Raw genomic sequence first — 22,443 nt, forward strand, 5'->3', positions numbered from 1 at the left:
TGCGTTTTCACTGAGACTCTTTGTATAACTACGTACTTTTTTACTGTACATAAAATACACACACAACACAACAAAAGAAAAAGAAAATAGCTTGCAAAAAGTTTGGATACCATTGGATTAATGCATTTATTCTCCCTGCATTAAGAAGTTGCATTCTACCTGCACACCACGTGAGGGCGCTAGAATCATCCAAATCAAACCCACTGCTGGGAATAAAGGGAATAAAGGAAAACAAAGTAAAAAAAATTAACATAATAATTACTTAATTTCACCTCTACATCTGTAATAAACACGTTTATTTAAATAATTTAGATGTGACCTTAAATAAGACCAGATTTTGTTTCTTTCGTTGTTTATTTGTTTTGTAAGGTTTTTAAAGTACAAAAAAATAGACACTGAGCGCAATTAATTCACAGTGTATTGTTAAAATCAGAGATAATAGCTTTATTTTATTGGTAAAGCTCTCTGTTGATTCCTCTTTTGTTTCTCCCCAGATTATGAGTCTCAGAGGAGCGGGACGGATTTTCTGCCTGCACCATTTTTCCTCCCTCTCCCCCCAGCAACCCACACCTTCCCTCTCTGCTTCTGCTGCCTATTACTCACCTCGGCTCTGCAGCATCTTCACATGAGTCCAGCCGAGCTTGTTCCGGTTCTGGTTCTGGTTTTGGTGGGGAACGTCATGGTTCGAGCGGCGCCCAATTTACTGTGAGGAAAATGTGCGGAACGCGTCGCCTGGGATAAACAAATGGTCGCTTCGGATTGCCAGGATTCATGGAGACAACACAAGACTGCGCCTGTTACAAAGTTGTGCAAGGTAAGACCGGAGAGACTGAGCATTCACCGGCTGTTCCTGCACCCATTTGGTAAAAACTGACACATGTCAACAAGGTCTGTGAAGCGATTCCCTAACCTTTACTTCAACTTATCCAGAATGTGATCAAATATTCATCAGTCAGTTCTTGCTTCCTGTCGCTGATAGTTTATAACAAGAAAGAAATGTAATAATAAACAGTCACTTTAGCCTTGAAACTAATTATATTTTGTAATTTTAACGCCAGTGATAACAGAAGGTTTAGTCATTTCCATTTAAAGTAAAGGTCAGGGCCGGTCCGAACCTCTTTGGGGCCCTATGCAGATTTTCACCTGAACCGACATGTCAACACCAGACGCACCAAACCTGCTGTTTGTGTGCAACATCCCTACTATTATTAGCATAATGTGTAATTAATTAACTTACATCACAGTGATGTTATTATGATTATTTATTTTAACCTTACAGAAGTAGCAATAAAAAAAAATGACATTTTAAAAACAGTGGTACTTCAGTGTGCCATGTGTGTAACAATGACTGAAAATATTCGCCAATGGAACTAAAAAAAAAAAATCAATAATAAAGAATTATTCACTTAAAACAAGCTCTTATGTTGTTCTGAAAAGTTGCTTGTAAGTTAGTTTTGTTTTGTTTTTTGGGTTGGTAAGATGAAATGTTTTTGCAGTAAACACTGTTCTACTCACCTGGGATCTTTAGTTGGGTTGGGATTTTCTCACGACTGCTGCTCATTTTTGAAAGCTTGCAAATAATACAGTGTCTTTACTTTTGTGTGCTGTGAATTGTTAGACATTTTATTTCTTTATGTTTCCTCCAGCAAAAGTCTGGGAAAGTCCCAGGAAAAAATGCCATTCTGGAGGCGAAATACATATGTTGGTAAGACACATTTGTTTGTGTTTATTCTGTTTTCTGACAGAAATATTCCTGATGTTTAGAAATCAGGCATTTTGCAGCCTGTTTTCTGTTTTTCGGCTAAAAATTTTAAACCAGTTGTAGGGGTGGGTGATACAGACATATAATTTTGTCATGATATTTTATGATTTTATAGTGACAATGATAAAAATCATGGTGAAAAACTACTTATTACGTCTTTTTTTGTTGTAACCGTAAGACACAGTGAGCATAGCGCCCTTGAAAAATGTTCACCGTTTTAAGTTGACTTCATCAGTTTATATTTGATTTATATCATTAAACTGCTCACAAAAACTGCATTTAATCATATTTTTACATTTACAGATATTTGTGGAACAAATAATAAAAATCAAATTTCCAATATGTCGAAATATATTGCTTTATCAAAATATATCGATAAAGCAATAAATCAAGATTTTCAGAGAAATGTTCACAATAATTTTCACAATAATTTTTTTTTACATGGTATGTTTGCCCAGAATTTTCACAACAGAATAACACAAATTCAGTTAAAAATATATATTTGTCCCAAACAGAATTTAATATCGTGATAACTCATATAAACCAAATCACCAGTAGCAGTCAGTCTTCCAACAAATCTAAAGAAGCCTCTGACTGAAGACTGTAAATGTGGAATATTCTACTGCAGGACCAGAAACTGTCCACTTTGATTCCTCTGGGACAATTATCTTTTCTTTTAGATTATCTTTTAATTCTTCTAGTTTAGGATGAAACTGAAGAAATAAAGTCAAAAATGTTTCCAGAAGCATTTATTGCATCATTTTACTGAGACCTGCTCAGACTTGCAGGCATCAAGGGACATTTCTTTGGAAACAAAGAGGAAAAATTACAAAATAAAAACACAAACTAACTTGATTTAACATAAACTGCATGCATATGGATGTACAAGAGGCCAGAGTGATCAAGCCAAGCCGGTTTGTTAATAATTAATCAGTGTAGTAACTGACAGCTGATCTCAGTCAATGTGTGAGATCATCTGTCTTGTTGTGGCTTGCTGCAGGTACGTTATACATAATTGAGCAACAGTTTAAGCTTGTCTTTGCACAGCAGGTCTATCTTATGTGAAATGTCAGAAAACGTTCGATAATTCGACTGTAAGGTTGTGGCTAGTGTTTCTGACTTTAGACATAATTGAAAAAGATGGGGCATGATAATGCCACTCAACTGAACACAGAGGGAAATGAATAGTTAACTTGTTACAGAGTTAGTGGGGTAAGATGTGCAGGTAGAGACAAGTTCAAGATGCCACAGGTATTTTCTCACCTTTGTGTTACCAAATTCCTGATGTCTCTACCAGCCAAGTCCGTGAGGCGTCATTTCCAGTAAAAACTATTAGCGTGGCAGGACTCATAAAAGCCTCTACATGTAAGATAGATGAAGAGACAAATAAAACAAAATGTAATAAAACTATAAACATTGTATCTCTTTTCTAGTTTGGGTTTCATCAAACAAAAATACAAAATGTGACTTTAAAAATCTGATTTCATTAATTAACTGCAAAAAGGAAATATATACAGACCAACCCGGTCGTGTGTTAAAAAGTTGCCTGTGTTGTTTTTGGGTTTGTTTTTGAACAGCCTGGTTAAGATTGAAGATTTAAATCAGGTTTAAATCCAGGCAGCTTTGACTAGGCCACTTTTATTTTTAGGAATTGTGAGACTTTGCTTTGTTTTGTTTTTGGTCACTAACAGTTGCAACTCTCTCCTATGGTTGCCTTTATTTTTATTTTTATTTTTTGCTCAGCATTATGGTCATTTCCTGGTTGATTAAAGTGTTTGATTATCATTGGATTATGAACTTTGATCCTGACACGAGGCAAGGCTGACCTATAGCTTCAGTTCTGGGCTGTTCTGGGTTTTGTTGTGAGTTTTAGGTTCAGTTTGGTTGGTCACCTGTTCCATATTTTATTCTTTTGAGCATAATAACTAAAAAGAAAAAGCTAAATAATGAAACTGAACTGTATTATTTAACTTTTTCACAAAAATCCAGTTTGATGTGGGTAGCCATACATCAAAATAAAACATAATTAAATCATGACTTTGTTGCAAAACTACTAGCAGACAACTGCAGATAGCCTGACTAATCAGCTAATATTAGCTTGATATACTTGTGCTACTGCAGGTAGGTATTTATTGAATAGTGTCATTTATGTCCCATCATAATGCAAATTGTAATTTATTAGTCTTGATAAATTCCAATTAGACTTTAAACAAAACTGTGAGTGTTATTGGAAATGTTATTTTCATTATTTTCTCCCAACATGAGTTCCATAAATCAATGCCCAGTTTCTATTTGACGATATGATAAGCAGCATATATTGTGCTTCATATTTGTTGGTCACACACCAGATTAAAATTCAGTGTTTTTCCTCTCAGCAAGAAGGTTTATTGTGGTATATTCGTCAAATAAAAGTGTTAAAAATGACTAATATTTGTCATATTTGCTGTGAATCTAACCCAGTTTTCCCATTAAAAGGCTCTCTGTGGAGTAATTCCTCTTTATGAAAGTTCATCTCCAGATTTCTAAATCACCAGTTAAAACAATATGCAGGATATTAAACAATAAATCAGTATGGAGCAAATGCACTGCTGCTGATAGCTGATCCTACTGTAAAGGATAAAATTGCATCTAAAAATGCTTCGTCACTTCATGTGAGACGGTTCAAGAACTGGAGGTGCAACTTAAATTCTGAAGGACTGGAATATTAAAATAACCAGAAAGCTGCTGGACAAACACATTTTTCTGCTTCCTCCATGGAAACTAAGCTGCTGAATAATGTGTTACCCTTAAAGCATATGTTGAACTTTGTTAAAAAGTTTGTTAATTTGGGCCAGAAGGTTACAAAAATTCATCTTGAATACTAATATATTTTTCAATAAGCAAAAAATCAATTAATCGCATGATAAATTAAAACAAGCTCAATCATTTCCATTTGCAAAATTGTTTTTCTCTTGTCTTTCTGCTAAAGATTGGATGACAAAATTGAGCAGATTGAGCGCTTTGGTCTCAATTAGCTTGTTTTTAATTAAGAGGAACTTTGTTGACATTTATTTTGTTTATTTATTTAGTATATGTAAAAAATCTTACATTTCCAATGTGGTATAGATGAGAAATTACAGTTTATTGACATTTATTTAAAACAAGCTTCTTGCTTAAAAGTTACTTTTAAGTTAGTTTGGTCTTATTTCAAGTTAACTAAGAAACTAGACCAAAAATACTTGGTAAGATTTTGTGATTTTGGTCAAAAATGGTCCAAAACAACAATATTATCATTTATCACAATAATTTCTTGCCCAACAAAATGTGATATTGTGGCAGACTCTAAATGTGTATCCTGTAAATATTTGGTTCTCTGTGTAATTTTTGACGGTGTGTAAAAATATTAAACTTGTGCACCTATGTCTTGTACTTCAGGTTGTATCATTTGTCTCTCAAAGAATAACACTTCAAATTGATTAATCTGGGATTAATCGATTAATTGGGTAAAAAATTAGCACATTTTACAGATTTTTCATAGAACCAGTTACATATTTTTTATACAATATTGGAAATATTGTATAAAGATATTGATGTAAATAAATAAATGCCTTTTTTAAATGATAAAATAAATGTTTTATTACCTAAAAGGCAATAACAAAAATTTCCTTTGGTGAATTTGAACCAGGTGAAGCTAAAGCTATTTTAGAGTTTTAGGTAGAACATATTCTCAGATAAGTGTTTTCTTTTATCTTAAATGCAAAATGTATATATACTTTGTACAGTTTTGTCTTAATTTCTGCTCTGAATATGTAATGAATATGTTACTAAATTAGTTTATAATTATCCCAATAATTGATTGATTATTGGGAAAATATTCATGTTTTGAGTAAAACTGTGTGTTTTATGACTGCAGAGAAGGAACGCCGTGTCAAAGCCAATGCACGAGAATACAATGAGAAGTTCTCATACGCCGTAAGTGAATCTTACAATTGCTTCAGTCTTTGCTTTTGCCTTTACCCACAGCGGAAGCCCGCAGGATTTAATCTGTATTGTTTGTTATTTGTTGTTGTTGTTGTGCAGAACAATCACATTAAGACTTCAAAGTACAACGTCTTCACCTTCCTGCCCATCAACTTGTTTGAGCAGTTCCAGAGGGTGGCGAATGCTTACTTTGTTGTACTGCTGATCCTCCAGGTAAGGCAGACCGTCTGCTCGTTAGTGGGGTTCCACAAGGTTCAACCCTGGGTCTCCTCCCATTTAATATCTACAAGATAGCTCAGGTTATAACAGGAAAGAAGATTAGCTACCATAATGCACAGTTCTACATCAGGTAACTCATCCAGGCATTCAACAGATGCTTGGAACAGAGCAATGTGAGGATCTGCTAAAACTGAGGTTATAATCTTTGGACCTTCTTTATAGTTAATCCCAGAAGTCTCGTCTCTGTCCTGGTTCACAACCATCGTGCCTTTGGTTTTGGTGCTGGTGATCACAGCTGTCAAAGATGCCACCGACGACTACGTAGGATTATGATTCCCCTCCTCACTCATGATCCATCAACCCCAAAAGAATTACTTTTATTATTTTTAAAAATCTCTTTGAAATTTCAGTTTCGACACAAGAGCGATCGGCAAGTCAACAACCGCCAGTCTCAGGTTCTCATCAGAGGAAGGTACTTCTGTCAGATCCTGTCAACAATTCTCAAAAAAAATCCCCAAACAAACCCACTGATTGTGGATTTTATTTGCTTAAGTTTACAGAAGGAGAAATGGATGAATGTTCGAGTGGGAGACATCATCAAACTGGAGAATAATCAGTTTGTTGCTGTGAGTTAAATCCACAAACATTCAATAACTTCCAATTGGTTTTTCAGTTACATTCCCAAAACATTATTTGTTATATTTGCATAGATAAGCTTTACAAATAATTACATTTATTTTTTGGAATCTCATTTTCATCCTTTATATGAAGAATCACTGTGATAAGTTTTATTTAGATGATGGTTTTTGTTTTAAATAAGATTAATTTTGTTTCTTGAGAAGCATTTGCCTGTAAAACTGTTGAATTTAATAAATTTACCTCTGAGGTTTTTCACTTGCCAAAGTTTGTTGTTTTTACATGCAAAATTGGTTATTTTGTATGAAGTGAACAGGAATAATAAAATACAAACTACATAAATATATAAAAGGTGGTACGACTCATTTAAGAACATGTAAAAAATTATTTAAAGAACTAAGAAACCACAGAGTGAAATTATAAGTATCGGTTTTTTAAAAATAATTATATGTTTACAAAGTTCCAGTAAAATTTAAATTGTTCTAAAAATGTTGCAACATATTTGCATTGGGTATAGTACCTAAAAAATGTACTTAAAAGTAAAAGTAGCACTACTTCAACATGTTTCTACTCATGTAAAAGTAAAAAATAGCCATCCAAGAAATTACTCAAGTAAGAGTAAAAAGTATTTTGATAAAAATGTGACTCAAGTGTTTAGTAACTAATCAAATGAGCAACCATTTAATATTCAAAATGACATTAGTAAAGTAAAAAGCATAGCAGAAATACTCCTGAAAGTGAATTCTTTCTAAAAAGTTACTGTAAATGTGACTGATTTGGATTTTCTCGCAGGCCGATATCCTCCTGCTGTGCAGCAGCGAACCTTATGGCCTTTGCTATATTGAGACAGCAGAGCTGGACGGGTGAGCGCTGCACCAGTTATACAAAATATAATCAGAAAAAATAAATAATCCAAACTGAGCTGGACGGGCGTTTGTGTTTGTGAAGCGTAACTTACAATTTGCCATTTTCCAACAGGGAAACAAATCTGAAAGTCCGCCAGGCCTTGAGTGTGACCTCAGATTTGGGAGACGTTTCAAAACTGATGGACTTTGATGGTGAGATGCTGCAGAGTGTTTGTATTTGCCCGGTTGATGCACACCTGTTGGGATTAGGATTTTAAAAATGAGGGAAATTTGCGAGATCATTTCCTTTTGTTTTGTCGTTTCTCCTCAGGAGAAGTCATTTGTGAACCACCGAACAACAAGCTGGATAAATTTACAGGAACGTTACACTGGAGAGACAATAAATACTCTCTGGATAATGAAAATATGCTGCTGCGCGGTTGTGTTCTCAGAAACACTGAGTGGTGCTTCGGCATGGTTATATTTGCTGGTATTACTAATCAATATTTAATGATTTCAATCTCATTATCTCTGAGCTTTGTCTCAATATTTGTTGTTTATCAGCTTTTTATTTCTGCTTTTATCAGGGCTACAAACCAAGCTGATGCAGAATTGTGGACGGACTAAATTCAAACGGACCAGCATTGACAAACTTATGAACACACTAGTTTTATGGGTAAGAAGTTGCTTTTCTTTTTATAAAACATTTTTGTTTTGCAGCTTTATTTTTTGTGAGATTTTTGGTGGCATTGGCTCCAGATGAGTTTGAAATAAAAAAAAAAAAACAATTGAAATGCACTGTAAAACATTTGTAGGTGGTTTACGTTGAAAATGAAAGTCCACCTGCTACCTTGAAAATAAAATTTAAGTCAGCAAGAAAATTGTTTTGGTTTTAAATCAGAAATTGAAGTTTATGAAGTTGATTTAAGGACAAGAGACAAGTTACACCAACAGTTTCACCACACCTTCTCCTTATTGCAATATTGGATATCCTTTCAATCATATAAAGCAAATGATTGTTAATCTTCTTACCTTATAAAAAGTGTTTGCTGAAAATCCATGATTACACCGAGGGCTGACAGTCATTATTATTAACGGCTAATATTCATCCCTGCCGTATCTTTCTTTATTAAAAGTTGTAAAATGACAAGTTTGGTTTCCATCCTTGTTTGTTTATGCAGCCAACCAGTTTTTAAAGTGAAATCAACTAAATAAACGTGATATTATGGTATCGGTGACCTGTTTTTAGACCAGCTTTAAAGGACTGCATTGGTCGTTTTGATGTCCGTCATGGAAGAGTTCTGGAGAGCTTGACTTCATGTGCAAACGGTCAATACTGTTTTTTTTTTTCAGATTTTTGCCTTCCTCATCTGCATGGGGGTAATTTTGGCGATAGGAAACACCATCTGGGAGACATGTGTGGGCAGAAAGTTTGAGCTGTTCCTACCATGGGATGAGTTTCAGAGCAGCGCAGTTTTTTCTGGGTTCCTCACCTTCTGGTCCTACATCATCATCCTCAACACTGTTGTCCCTATTTCCCTGTATGTCAGGTAAAAACAAAGAGCCTCATTTCCTGTTAGATGCTATCATTTATCAGCTTATTCATGACATTTTGCAGAACATCAAACGTTTGTTCTCACACGTTCCTTCAGTGTGGAGGTCCTGCGGCTCGGTCACAGTTTCTTCATTAACTGGGACCGGAAGATGTACCACAACCAGAGCGACACGCCAGCCGAGGCTCGCACCACCACCCTGAACGAGGAGCTCGGACAGGTCGAGTTCATCTTTTCGGACAAGACCGGCACGCTGACGCAGAACATCATGGTGTTCAGCAAGTGCTCCATTAATGGGCAGTCGTACGGTATGAGTGAGGCTCTTTAATCTCGCCGTTAAATATAAAAACAAATGGTCATATCATTGAACGTAGACGTTAATATTTGTAAACATTGCAAAAACACTAAATTATACCAAGTATTTTTGGTCTTCTTTCTAGTTTCTAGTGTAAAAGTCTTACTTTACTGGAGATAAGACAAAACTAACTTAACTAAAGTAACATTTCAGAAAGAAATACGAGTTTTTTTTAAGTCAATGATTCCTTAATATTGATGAAAAAGATTAGTTGTAAGTGAAGTAATCACCCGGTGGAACAAGACATTTTAACTCATATTATGTGAAAATGTTGAGCTCCACTGGCAGATTATTTCACTTAAGTGCTTGGTAAGATTTTGTGTTTTTGCATCTGAACCACACATAGGGACTTACATTTATAAATACATATCTAGGCTTGTCACAGTAAATCAGTCAATGATCAATTAAATTAAACTCAATAATTTCCATTTGGATGACTTACTGTTTTTCTCTTTTCTCTCTTTCTTCCAAAAACTGGATGATACGTTTTCAGTTTGGTGTTTTGGTCTCAACTAGCTGTTTTTTTTAGAGACAATTTTATTTACAGAGACTTCATTCATTTTATTTGTTGTTTTTGTTGTTTATTTTGTAAATACAGTTTAGATTGTGTGAAATTAAACATATTTTGATTCCACTTTATTGTTCATTCAACAAACAATCAAGAACCTTTTCAGGCTTATTTGAAGATATTGTTTAAGTTTTGACAAGATGATGAAGTGTTTAAATGTTTCCTATATATTCTCAAGGTGATGTCTATGATGAATTCAACCAGAAGGTGGAAATTACAGAGGTATGTTAGATTTAACTCCCTTATGTTCATTTACTATTTATTTTAAAGTTATGTTGTTTCATAATTGCATATGAAAAAAATGGAACAGTCTTGTTAAAAAGCCTGTTTTAGTGGAAAAATAATTTTAGATCTTCAGGACAACTCAAGTAAAAAAAAATAAAACATTCAATAAAGAAATTTTCTATGGGGAGAAAATAGAAAATACATAAACAATTTTACTGCAGAAGTGTCCATTTAATTAAAATAGTAGTTTATTAAAGCTAAATCTTCTTGGATTGCAGTTTCTCATCATGGCACATCTTGACTTGGACTTATTTTCTCAGCTATTTTTGCCTAAATGATCCAAACCTGTGATATTGCAAGAACATTTCCTTTGCACAGCCTTCTTCTGACAGGGCCATCACAAAACATTAGCCTTTTTTTGTTGGGATTTTTTAAAGCCGCTTTGATTCAATGTCATGCTGAAAGATGAAGTTCTTCAAAAAACTGATGCCTCAAAAAATACAAAAGCTGCAACAGATACTGTAACAACAAAAAAAGGACAACAACTTCTGAGGCGGTATTTGTTTGTACTTTAAATCTATATGCTAAATTTAGCTCATTTGGTTCAATCTACATTAAGTCATGTAGATTTCAGACAATAACTGAAGCTTTGTTTGGTCATAAAATGCATTAACTGCTATAAACTATGGTCGACAAATAACTGCAGTTTAACTTACCCACCCGATGAGTGGGCACTGGTGACAAATCCACTCTTTTTATCAAGACGCCCACACTGTTCAGAAACACTATTTTCACAAACTAATGTGTCATCTGATGCTTCAAAATAATAATAAAAAAAAATTCTCTTGATGTGCAGAGTAATAGAATTATGATTTTCTGCTGTGCATAAAGGAAGTGATTCATCGTCCAGAAACAAAATATTTAGCTAAATTGTGGCAGCAGCTTTTCAGGCTTTTCTGAGGACTGCTAATTATATTTGGATATTTATCAATATATTTTTCTCAGTTCTAATATGTATTTATGTACATCAAAATACCAGCCTGCTACCTATTTTTTACAGCAGCACAAACATCCCCAACACTAATGTCGCTAATATTTCTAAAGTGTTTTTTAGTGCTCTCTGATCTAACTTTAGTTTGTCTAGAAAGTCCGGTTCGTTCGCGTAATCAAATCCTGATGCGGCCCAATTCTAATGCTTTAGGTGGGCCAAAGCAAACTTTGGTCCACCTAGAAACCTCTGTCTTGGTTCTGTGAAAGTGAACTCTGGTGCGGTTCGAATGTATAATGTGGACGCAAACCGACCGGAGACTGCTCCAAAAGCCCTGGACTGTAGCGCAGGGCATTCTGGGTAAATACAACCAAAAAAAAGCTCAAATCAAGGGAACAGGTTTTTCAAATTGGTTGATGCAGTGTGAAAGCACACTGCAGCAGCTGAAAATGCAACAAATGTTGCAATTTTGGCCCCAAATTGAGCCGAGCCTACCAGGCTACCAGGTGAAACACTTTAGTTTATGCTGTTGTTTCTCCAACAAATGTCACTTTTATTTCTGAAATAAATTGATGATAACCATCTGTATCCTCAGAAAACAGCGTGCGTAGACTTTTCCTTTAACCCGCTCTGCGACAAAACCTTCAAGTTTTACGACTGCAGCCTGGTTGAAGCCGTCAAACAGCAGGAATCTGCAGCACAGGACTTCTTCAGACTGCTGGCTCTGTGCCACACCGTCATGCCGGAGGAGAAGAGTGAAGGTAAAGCTACACACACCTGTCACAGTCACAGCTTTCAGGACGTGTTTCCTCTGATCATCGTTTCTGTTTAAATGAAGGGGATCTGGTGTACCAGGCACAGTCACCGGATGAAGGAGCGTTGGTAACTGCAGCTCGAAACTTTGGGTTTATCTTCCGGGCTCGAACTCCAGAAACCATCACGCTTTGTGAGATGGGAAGAGAGGCTACCTACGAGCTGCTGGCCATACTGGACTTCAACAACGTGCGCAAGAGAATGAGTGTCATTGGTTAGGTCTTTGCGTATAATAGCTCTAGTAGTCAACATGACTCCACTTTTCTTATTAGCAGACTGAAAGAAAATTGCTCACTTTTAGTCTCCTTTACTGCCTGCGACCTTTCGTCCACTTCACGTGTCAAATTCAAGACCCGGGCCAAATTTTGCCCACTTTGGACTCCAGAGAGACACATGAATAACTTACCTTTAACTTAACAGTTGTGTGCTTAAATACTGTATTATTGTATCGATCAACTTAAAGCAGTTTTTATCTGCCAAATTGTGTCAGTGTCTCCAGTTTTTTACGATTCCACGATCATAAAAAATCAAGAGATTCCCCCAAACGCAGGATGAGGCTTTACTGATGAACAGTGAGATTTTAACAGAAATAAAACGTTAGTTTCACAATAAAAGCTGTATGTACACACAAAAAACACATCCTTACAACCATAACATTCATATCATAAAAAAAGTAAAAATATCTGACATAATCTTAAAACTGCATGCTAGTGAAACAAATTCACAGTTTTAGACGTTCAATGGTAAAGACAAACTTGTTTACAACATAAACATACAATTTAATTTGTTTTATCAATAGATTTTGGTATAACCGGCCCTTTAAGAACATTCATGATCGTGATACGGCCTAAAATGAAAACGAGTTTGACCTTCCTGGTCTACTTATTTGTTATCTTCGCTTATGTTATTTTTTTAAAGCCCTTTTTTTTTTTTTTGCTTGGTTTGTTTTCTGATCCAGTGAGGAATCCCCAAGGTCAAATTAAACTATATTGCAAAGGAGCTGACACGATCATCTTTGACCACCTGGATCCGTCCAGCGAAGACCTCATGTACGCTACCTCAGAACACCTCAGTGTGAGTTTTACCTGAGCGATTCAAGGAGAACTATCATGCAGAATTAACATTTTGAATGTTTTTATGCTTCCATTTGGGTCTCTGTTGCCTCTAAAAACAGCAGTTGCACTTAATCAACACGCAGATGTTTTTTTTTAGGCAATAATTTAATATTTTTTTGGGATCTGGAAAATGAGCCATTTGAAAAACCCTCAGAATTTCAGCACCTAGCAACCCCAGCAGAATTCCACCTGTTACCTAGCAACGCGAGCTGAGCTCCAGCATGTTTGGTCAGCGGACTGTACTAGTGTATAGTGGCTGCTGGAAAAGAGAAGTATTTTACTGTTGACTTACCATTTGCTACATTCTTGTTGGTTGTGCAGGAGGCTCCACTTCTGCTTTTCAAAGATGTACAGTTGTTTAATTGTGCATCTGTCTGCTGCCATTTTCACATGAGAGTTTTTTATTTTAATTTATGTGTTTATTTCTTTGGTCTTATTAATTCTTTTAGCTATGACGACGTAGCATCATTTTAACATGCAGAAAAAATATTTATAAACCTGAAAAAGAAGCATCCAGAGGTTTATAGACTATGGATTATAATCTGACTCAACAGATTTAAGTGACAAAATGCATCTGTGTGCTTTGAGCACTCCTGCAGCAGCTGAACTAAACTGGATGGATCTATGTGGTTTTCCTTGAATATTTTTTTTTTACATTTACATGTATCCAGATTGTATTAGCATTTTGACTAAAGAACACAAAAAAGCAATCCTGCAGCTTTGATTGCTTTTAAAACTCAAATGTTCTGCTTGATTAGCTGGCTGATTTTCAAACTGTCTTTGACTCCAGAGCTGTTGATTGTGTTCGTTTCCTCACAGGAATTTGCAGGAGAAGGGCTTCGAACTCTAGCTCTTGCCTACAAAGACCTCAGCGAAGAATATTATCAGGTGTGGCAGAAGAAGCTTCACTACGTGAGCACTGTGCTTGAGAACCGTGAAGAGCAGCTGGCTGCTCTCTACGAGGAAATAGAACAAGACATGAAGGTAAAACTGCCGTCCTCTTTGTTTGCCCTATTGAAACGATGAATGTTACCCACCAGCTGTAGACTGACTTCTGACTCGGTTCAAGCTTCTTGGAGCCACAGCAATAGAGGACAAACTTCAAGAAGGAGTCCCAGAGACAATCGCTTGTCTGAATCTAGCCGACATCAAGATCTGGGTCCTAACAGGAGACAAGCTCGGTAGCTAACAACTGAATAAATCTGGATGATAAGTAGCTGCTAACATGCTGGAGAGTTTCTGATCTGTGAACTGTTGTTTTAGAGACGGCGATGAGCATCGGTTACTCCTGCAACATGCTGCGGGACGACATGAATGAGGTGTTTGTTATCTCTGGGCTCACGCAGCTGGAGGTGCAGCAGCAGCTCAGGTAAACGCACCACGTTCACGCAACAGGCTGGAAACCAAACAATAATAACCCCAAAGCAGGCTGGCTTTGTTTCCTGCTAAAATTAAACTTTCATCAGAACTGAAAAACTGTTTGATAATGAGTGATTTGTCAATCTTATATGAAGCACTCAGGGTCACAATGTTCAGGACGACTGAAAATCTACAACAGACTCTGCTTTGACTTTTTATTTTATATAGTGACGTAAATATACTATCCTGCAAAAACACAAAATCTTACCAAATATTTCTGGTCAAGTTTATAGTGTAGAACATAACTTACAAGCAGAGAGCATATTTTTTTATAGCCCTAACCCAAACAAGCAAGCATAGTCGGTCTTCCCTCTCTCCTTAGGAACGCTAAGGAGAACATCCTGGGCCTGAGCCGGGTGAGCAGCACAGGAGACGTCGAGAAAGGCGACGTGTTTGCAGAAGATTCGGTGTTTGAAGAAACGATTATTTCTGAGTATGCCGTGGTCATCAGTGGTCACAGTCTGGTGAGATGTTATCGAACTCTTACTTGCTTTTCATTTGGTTTTGAGCCCAGCAGCAGATGTTAAACCTTTAAACAGCAGAGATGGGTAGTAACTAGTTACATTTACTCAATTACATCTACTTGAGTAACTTTTTGAAAAAAAAAAAACTTTTTGGAGTACTTTTACTACTCTGTACTTGTTACTTCTAGTCAAGTAATTTTATTATGAAGCATTTCTACTCCTGATGTAAGATGTCTGTGTTTTCTACCCACTGAATGAAAAACATGTTTTAACCCAAAATTCACCAGAAACAGACACACACCTGCAGTTTTTATTAAAGTTTTATAAAATTTTATTTTGCCAGGTTTTGTTATGTTTTATTAATACCTAAATTTCCATGTAACTTTATATTTTGGTCCGTCTGATGATGTAATTTTTACAAATTAAATGATAATTTCATCTGATACTGAGGACCTGAGTTGCCCTTTTACCATTTTAGTTGAGTAACAACATGTAGTGCTTGTTTTTCTGCTGAATGTTGTGTTTCTCTTCACCTGCTGCTGACTAAATAAAGTCCAATTAGCAGAAAGCTGCTGGCCTGCTTTCTGCTAATCATTACGGGTTTTCATTGACATCCGTTTCCTTACCGCCTGCAGCCAGATGGGAAACGATCCACTGCTGCCTGAGCAGGGTGGTTTTTTCAGCGCCGCCGTGGGACGGTGTGTTAACCAGGTGTGATGTATGTGTTCGGCCCGCAGGCTCACGCGCTGGAGCCCCAGCTGGAGCACGCGCTGCTCGATCTGGCCTGTTTGTGCAAAACGGTCATCTGCTGTCGGGTCACGCCGATGCAGAAAGCTCAGGTGGTGGAGCTGGTGAGGAGGACCAAGATGGCCGTCACGCTGGCCGTGGGGGACGGCGCCAACGACGTCAGCATGATCAAAAGTGAGTAAAGGCCGGTGCCGATGGGATGTGGTTCAAAATTAAAACTTTTGTTTTTATCTTCTCTCTTTGTTTTCTGAAAAGATTAAGAATCTGACTTTAATCTCAGTTTTTTTTTTACTTTAATCTCTGAATTTTAAGCTTTGGAGGTAAAAAGTAAGAATTCTAACAAAACATTTTAGAAGTGAAATAATCAACCAGTGCAACTACTACTTTTTCATCAGTATGAAGGATTTATTTATTTAAAACAAGCTCCTATATCTTTCTAAAAAGTTACTAGTAAGTTACCGTATTGTGCCCTATATTGATACTAAAAACCAGCCCAAAATTACTTGGTAAGATTTTGTGTTTTTACAGTGTCTGATAATTCATTATTCAGATTTCACTAAAACCAAGCAAACTAATCAAACTATGAACCAACAGACAATTCATAAAACAATGTATTTGCTTTTAATAATAATTAGTGAAAATGTGGAAACATTTTATAACTTTAACATGTTGTAATCTCATTATGTAATCTATTACAACAGTTTTATTAAAAGCAGTCCTGCATTGTGTGGCCCCAGTTGTAGGCGTGAACTTTATAATCCTAAATATTATCTTTAATATGTGTGATTTTCCAGTGTTGGGTGACCCACATTATGCTTTTCTTGTGCTGCGTCAGCCGCCCACATCGGCGTAGGCATCAGCGGACAGGAGGGGATGCAAGCTGTTCTGGCCTCGGATTACTCCTTCGCTCAGTTTCGGTACCTGCAGAGGCTGCTGCTGGTGCACGGCCGCTGGTCCTACTTCCGAATGTGTAATTTCTTGGCCTACTTCTTCTACAAGAACTTTGCCTTCACCCTGGTCCATTTCTGGTACGGCTTCTTCTGTGGTTTCTCTGCACAGGTGAGAAAACTGTCGTTTACATTCAAATATATGACCAGTTTTATGTCAAAACATTTATTTCATCTACTTTTTCCCACAGACTGTGTACGACCAGTGGTTCATAACCCTCTTCAATATTGTTTATACATCGTTGCCAGTTCTGGCGATGGGACTTTTTGATCAGGTATTGTTAGAAAACATGGAATAAATAATAAACATAAACTGCCATGTGATAGTATCCCACTGTAATGGAAGATAAATTACAGTGGATGGCGTACAAATTGAAGATACTGTATATCTTAAGGCAGGGATGTCCAAATGTGGCCCGGGGGCCATTTGCGGCTCGCAGAACGATTCCGGTGCGGCCCTTAATCAGAACTCAACATTTAAAAACAACATTAGAGTGAAATTTTTATTGAATTTTCACAAACCATTCAAAACAGATACAATTAAATTCTTGAAATGGAAAATGTGAGGCGAAACTCAAAGAGTTTTGCTTTCAATTTAATTTCATTTGTTAATAACAGGGACCAAAACCATCTTGTGGATTGTACTAAAATGCAGAAACTTACCAAAATAAAGTTAGAGTGAACGACTGTTCGTCTTGCTGAAAATACCATCAACCTGGAAAATTAGGATATGGTTATCAGTTTTCTTTTTTTATTTGGAAAACCTGTAAAACTCTTTTTGTTTAGTTTGTTTAGAAAATACAAATTGCTAATTTAATTACCGGCAAAACATGTATAATTTAGCTGGTAAAAATACAAATGAAAAGGAGATTTTTTTCTTAATTTTTAATTAAAAAGAAAGATAACATAATTGAAATGTTCTGGTTCCCATAGTACTTGCAACTTGACATTTTTGGCCTCCATGCCAAAATATTTGGACACCCCTGGCTTAAGCTGTGTCTAGTTGGATTAAAAAATTATACACAGTCTGCCAACTTCCTAATTTTTCCAAAACTTTTGTCTTTTCAAGACACTGTCAGGCCATCCAGGTGAATATTGGGTTATGCTGCCCTGTTTTACTGTTTTAAATAACAACCCTCCGTGATATTTAAAAAATATATCCTCACCACAATAAATGTCACTAATCTGTTACTAATTATTGAACCCATATGCTACAACTAATACTAATTTACTCACAACAAACTGTTTGTCTTGCTAACCCTATAGATATTAGACTTTAATAACGAGGATCTGCTTAACTTATCTAATTACCAATGTATTTCTGCCAGGACGTTAACGACCAGAACAGCCTTCGCTACCCGAGCCTGTACAAACCGGGCCAACAGAACCTGCTCTTCAACAAACGCCAGTTCTTCCTCTGCACGCTACAAGGCATGGTGACGTCCTTCCTGCTTTTCTTTATTCCCTACGGAGCGTTCTCCGTCATGCTGAGGGACGACGGCTCAGACTTCTCCGACCAGCAGGCGTTTGCCGTCACCATAGCAACAACGTTGGTCATTGTTGTGAGTGTTCAGGTGAGTCTCTGAACAGACTGAACTGTTCTCACACATGTAATAATAACAACCAACACTGTACATTAAAGTGGATTTTGTACGTTTTTATACTTCCGTTTGGATTTCTACTTCTTCTAAAAATGACCCGAGTGATTACAAGAATCACGCTACAAGCGTGATTCTTGTACCAACCACACACTCATATTATTGCTTTTGAGCAATAATAAAAAATTTTTTTTTGTTGTCTGGAAAATCTGCCGCTTCAAAAGCATTCCAAAAGTTACTCTGCATATCAGCACCTAGCAACCCCAGCGAAGCCCAGCTCGTTACCTAGCAACCCCAGTGGAGTTCCGCCCGTCACCTAGCAACCCCAGTGGAGTTCCGCCCGTCACCTAGCAACCCCAGTGGAGTTCCGCCCGTCACCTAGCAACCCAAACAGAGTTCCGATCCAGTCCGTTTGGCAGCGCTGCTGCTGGAGAAGTTGGGCTCACCATCTCCAATAACTTCTTTGAAGAATTTTCCCTTTGGGATCAATAAAGCATTTTTAAATTATATTGAACTGAATCTGTCGGCAGCCATTTTCATGTGTGAGTGTAAACATTGAGTTGGCCAGAAGCAACTTATTTGGATTTAAAGTGACAAGAGGCCCGAAAACAGCTCAAGATAGACAAACTGAGCAGGCTAAAATCTCACTATTTAAGAGTGATTTTGTGCAAAAAATGTTTTTAGGGTTAGGGTAAATTTATCCTAACCTGTTAAATGTGTGATGTTTTTGTTATTAGATTGGACTGGATACACACTACTGGACAGCAGTCAATCATCTGTTTATGTGGGGCAGCCTGATCGTGTATTTTGCCATTCTCTTTGCAATGCAAAGTGACGGCCTGTTTGGCATCTTTCCAAGTAATTTCCCATTTATTGGTGAGTTTGGCTCAATATGATTTAAAAAAAAAGACTGGTTGGAAACAAAGCAGAAGGAATTTCCTATTGCTGTTTTTCCACAGGTACGGCGCGTAACTGTCTCTCTGAGAAGAATGTGTGGTTGGTCATCCTGCTCACCACTGTGGTGTGCATTTTGCCCGGCTTAGTCGTGAGCTTTCTGAGAGTCGACCTCTTCCCAACTATAACAGACAAGGTGCAGTAACAGTGAACAGAAATAAACCAGATTTAAATCAGTACTTTTTAAAATCAATATTAAGAAATTGTTTTCTTAAAACAATCTCATATATCTTGGGGAAATATTACCTGTAAGTTAGTTTTATCTTATTTCAAGTCTACTAAGATATTTCCACCAGTAAGTAGAGCAAAAATACTTAGTAAGATTTTTTTTAGTAGTGTAGACTCTTGTTTTGTCCAGTCAGTATATAAGATGCTGTAAAATCTGACAATCTTTGGGGAATTAAGAGATCGCTGGTTCGTCTTCACAGGTTCGTCATCTGCAGCAGTCCAGGAAGAAACAACGGCCTCAGGAACAGAACCTGAGGCGAGTCCGCCGGACAAGCTCTCGCCGCTCTGCCTACGCCTTCTCCCACCAGCAAGGCTACGGAGAGCTGATCACCTCAGGCAAAAACATGAGAGTGAGCACACTATCTTCCACTCGCTCCCTGGAAAGAATAGCGCAGAGCTCCAGCTGGATAGAAAATATACTGAAGAGGAAGAACGAAGTCTCAGCAGAACCAGCTGAGAGCCATAAAGCAGACAGGCTGAAGTAACACTAGAGGATTCAAGTGCCTAACCAGAGTATGAACACCCATTTTACATTGTTTTTCTAAAGGTTTTCCTGAAGTTGAGTTGAAAAAAATGTAGAAATGTTACCTGAAATGCCTAAAGTAAGCATATTTGTGTGTTTAACCACATACTATTACACTACAAAATTCAAGTGTGTTTGTTATGTATGCTTGTGTTTTTCCTAAATCCTATAAATTTGTTTCGTACCGTATTTTCCGGACTATAAGTCGCACCAGCCATAAAATACATAATAAAGCAGGAAAAGACATATATAAGACGCACCGGAGTACAATTAGCATTTTTTGGGGAAATTTATTTGATAAAATCCAACACCAAGAACAGACATGTCATATTTAAAGGCAATTTAAAATAAAAATAGAATAGAGGCAACAACAAGTTGAATAATTGTACGGTAACGTTACATGACAAACAGCAAACTGAGAATGTGCCTGGTATGTTAGCATACCATATTAAGAGTTATTCAGATAACTATAGCATAAATAACATGCTAACAAGTTTACCAAACCATCCGTGCCACTCCAAATCACTAAACGCAATAAAATCTTCATCTTCATTGTCACCCTATAAACAACTCTGCTAACTCCTGAGGTAGCTTCTACCACACACATTATCAACACAGGCCTAGAGCGCCCTCTTGCAGTTTAGTGTGAAAATAACATGTGATATGATATAATGATGTGTTAATAATTTCACACATAAGTCGCTCCAGAGTATAAGTCGCACCCCCGGCCAAACTATAAAAAAACTGCGACTTATAGTCTGTAAAATACGGTATTTTCTGGAGTATTTTGACGTGTTGTCTAAGGAACATTCTGACTGGATGAAAGCGATTTGTCTGGCAGTAGGGTTCATTTCCATAAGGATTTTGATTCTAGCTATTTGCAGTGAAAAAGTTATGACATTTTTGGCCTTCTTGGTGTTCCATACATGAGGAGCAGGAACGTCATAGTGGACCACATTTAGCAACCAGGTGTGAGACATGTACACACTCAACAGCGCCGGTCATTGCTTACACATGTAACCCTCCTTTGCCGGTCTCAGGTCCAGTAGGTTGACTTCACAACAGACACACTCAGGTTCACCGTATTTACTCTAACAAAAAAGAAAATAAAGTTGCAGGTTAACCTATTAGCAGCTTCTGACTCCATAGATAAAATTAAATTTAATAAAATAAATAGCCCTTAACAAACTAATGCTTCTCAATGAGGGCAGTTAACAGTAATAGAATTAAACACAAGCAAAATGCACATTAATTATGGTACTAGCAGTCAAAAAAAACATACAAAATATGGCAAAATTACACATGTGACTAAGTTAATCTACAATATGTGTTAATATTGAATACTTACACAGAGAAAAAATACCATAGTTGCAAAATGGCAGCAGAAAAAAAGGGGACAAACTATGGTGACCACATCACTCTTATTGGGTCTGGACTTAAAGTTATATCATAATATTATGTGAGACTATTCCAATAATGATAAAAGTGATCATAAAAACTCCTTCTTAGTTATTTCTTATATAACTGTAGCACAATGACCTCATGGCAGAGCAATTATAGCGCCACAAATGCAAATAATGCTCTTGAAAAACAATAAAGGAGTGTGTATCACTGTAACTGCATTTAATCATGTATTTAACTTTATTGATATTTACTGATATTATAATTTAACAAACAGTGGAGAAAACAGTAAAAATAATAATCTGAAACAGTTCTGAGAGATTTTAAACATCATTACCTGGAATGTGATAATAAATCAACTATAAATCAAAATTCTTATCATGAAAAAAAATATCACAATATATCATAAACGATACGATTATCTTTTTTTTCTTTTTGATGTTTGGGAGGCCTTGCTCTCACAACATATTAATTACGCATTAGTGAACTCTATTAACTAATTATGTAACTTCTGGATCAAATTAAAAGTGGGCACAATATTTTCTTGTTTCTCTTTCACATAAAATACATTTAAGTTTGTTGCTGTAATGTAAGAAAATGTGAAAAAGTCCAAAGGGTTCGAATACTTTATATTTGCATGGATCTGACAAACCAAGCACAAGCTGTGAGTGCTTTTTTTATATTATTTGGGTAAATCGAAGCTCAAACGATTACGAAGCATACCTCACTTTTTAATACTGTGAATCGTGTCAAGGGAAAGTCTGGAGGAATTTCTGGGTCCCTCCACAATCTGGAATTTGATTTTAGTATTTTCCACATTTGGACAAGAATAAAAAACAAAATAAAAAAAATTTTGCTTCCTTGTGTCCTGCCTTCTTTCTTCATTTTTTCAATCCATCCTTGGTTTGTTCCTGATTTGTTCTTTTAGTTCTTTGTTCCTGTTTTACCATATGTAGAAAAGTAAAAATAAAAAAATTCCAGCTCCTGAATATTAAAAATAAATTGTTTGGATTAGTTTGGTGAATTAAAAGCCCATAAAGCAAAACTCATCTTTGAGTTGAAAGACTTCAAGTTGGAGGTTTTCACAACTTGAAACTTTTGATTAAACTTTTTTCTATTTTAT

The 22,443-nt window shown here is 36.5% G+C and overlaps 1 protein-coding gene across 1 annotated transcript; it reads left to right on the forward strand.

Annotated features, from left to right (window-relative positions):
- The first annotated feature begins 507 nt into the window (after positions 1–507).
- On the forward strand, positions 508–22,385 carry atp8b4 (ATPase phospholipid transporting 8B4). The gene is made up of 28 exons (XM_055027804.1): positions 508–814; positions 1,647–1,705; positions 5,655–5,713; positions 5,822–5,935; positions 6,164–6,262; positions 6,352–6,413; positions 6,495–6,567; positions 7,370–7,440; positions 7,556–7,635; positions 7,754–7,912; positions 8,010–8,098; positions 8,776–8,972; positions 9,075–9,283; positions 10,077–10,120; positions 11,707–11,872; positions 11,950–12,138; positions 12,883–12,998; positions 13,859–14,023; positions 14,109–14,220; positions 14,303–14,408; positions 14,781–14,922; positions 15,660–15,843; positions 16,505–16,728; positions 16,808–16,891; positions 17,945–18,190; positions 18,952–19,090; positions 19,174–19,304; positions 19,597–22,385. Exons 2-28 carry the CDS (start codon positions 1,675–1,677, stop codon positions 19,879–19,881), a joined length of 3,576 nt encoding a protein of 1,191 aa, XP_054883779.1. The 5' UTR covers positions 508–814; positions 1,647–1,674; the 3' UTR covers positions 19,882–22,385.
- Positions 22,386–22,443: the final 58 nt, after the last annotated feature.

Source organism: Poeciliopsis prolifica, unplaced genomic scaffold, assembly GCF_027474105.1.
Source record: "Poeciliopsis prolifica strain line A6 unplaced genomic scaffold, Auburn_PproV2 SCAFFOLD001, whole genome shotgun sequence".
Taxonomy (NCBI): domain Eukaryota; kingdom Metazoa; phylum Chordata; class Actinopteri; order Cyprinodontiformes; family Poeciliidae; genus Poeciliopsis; species Poeciliopsis prolifica.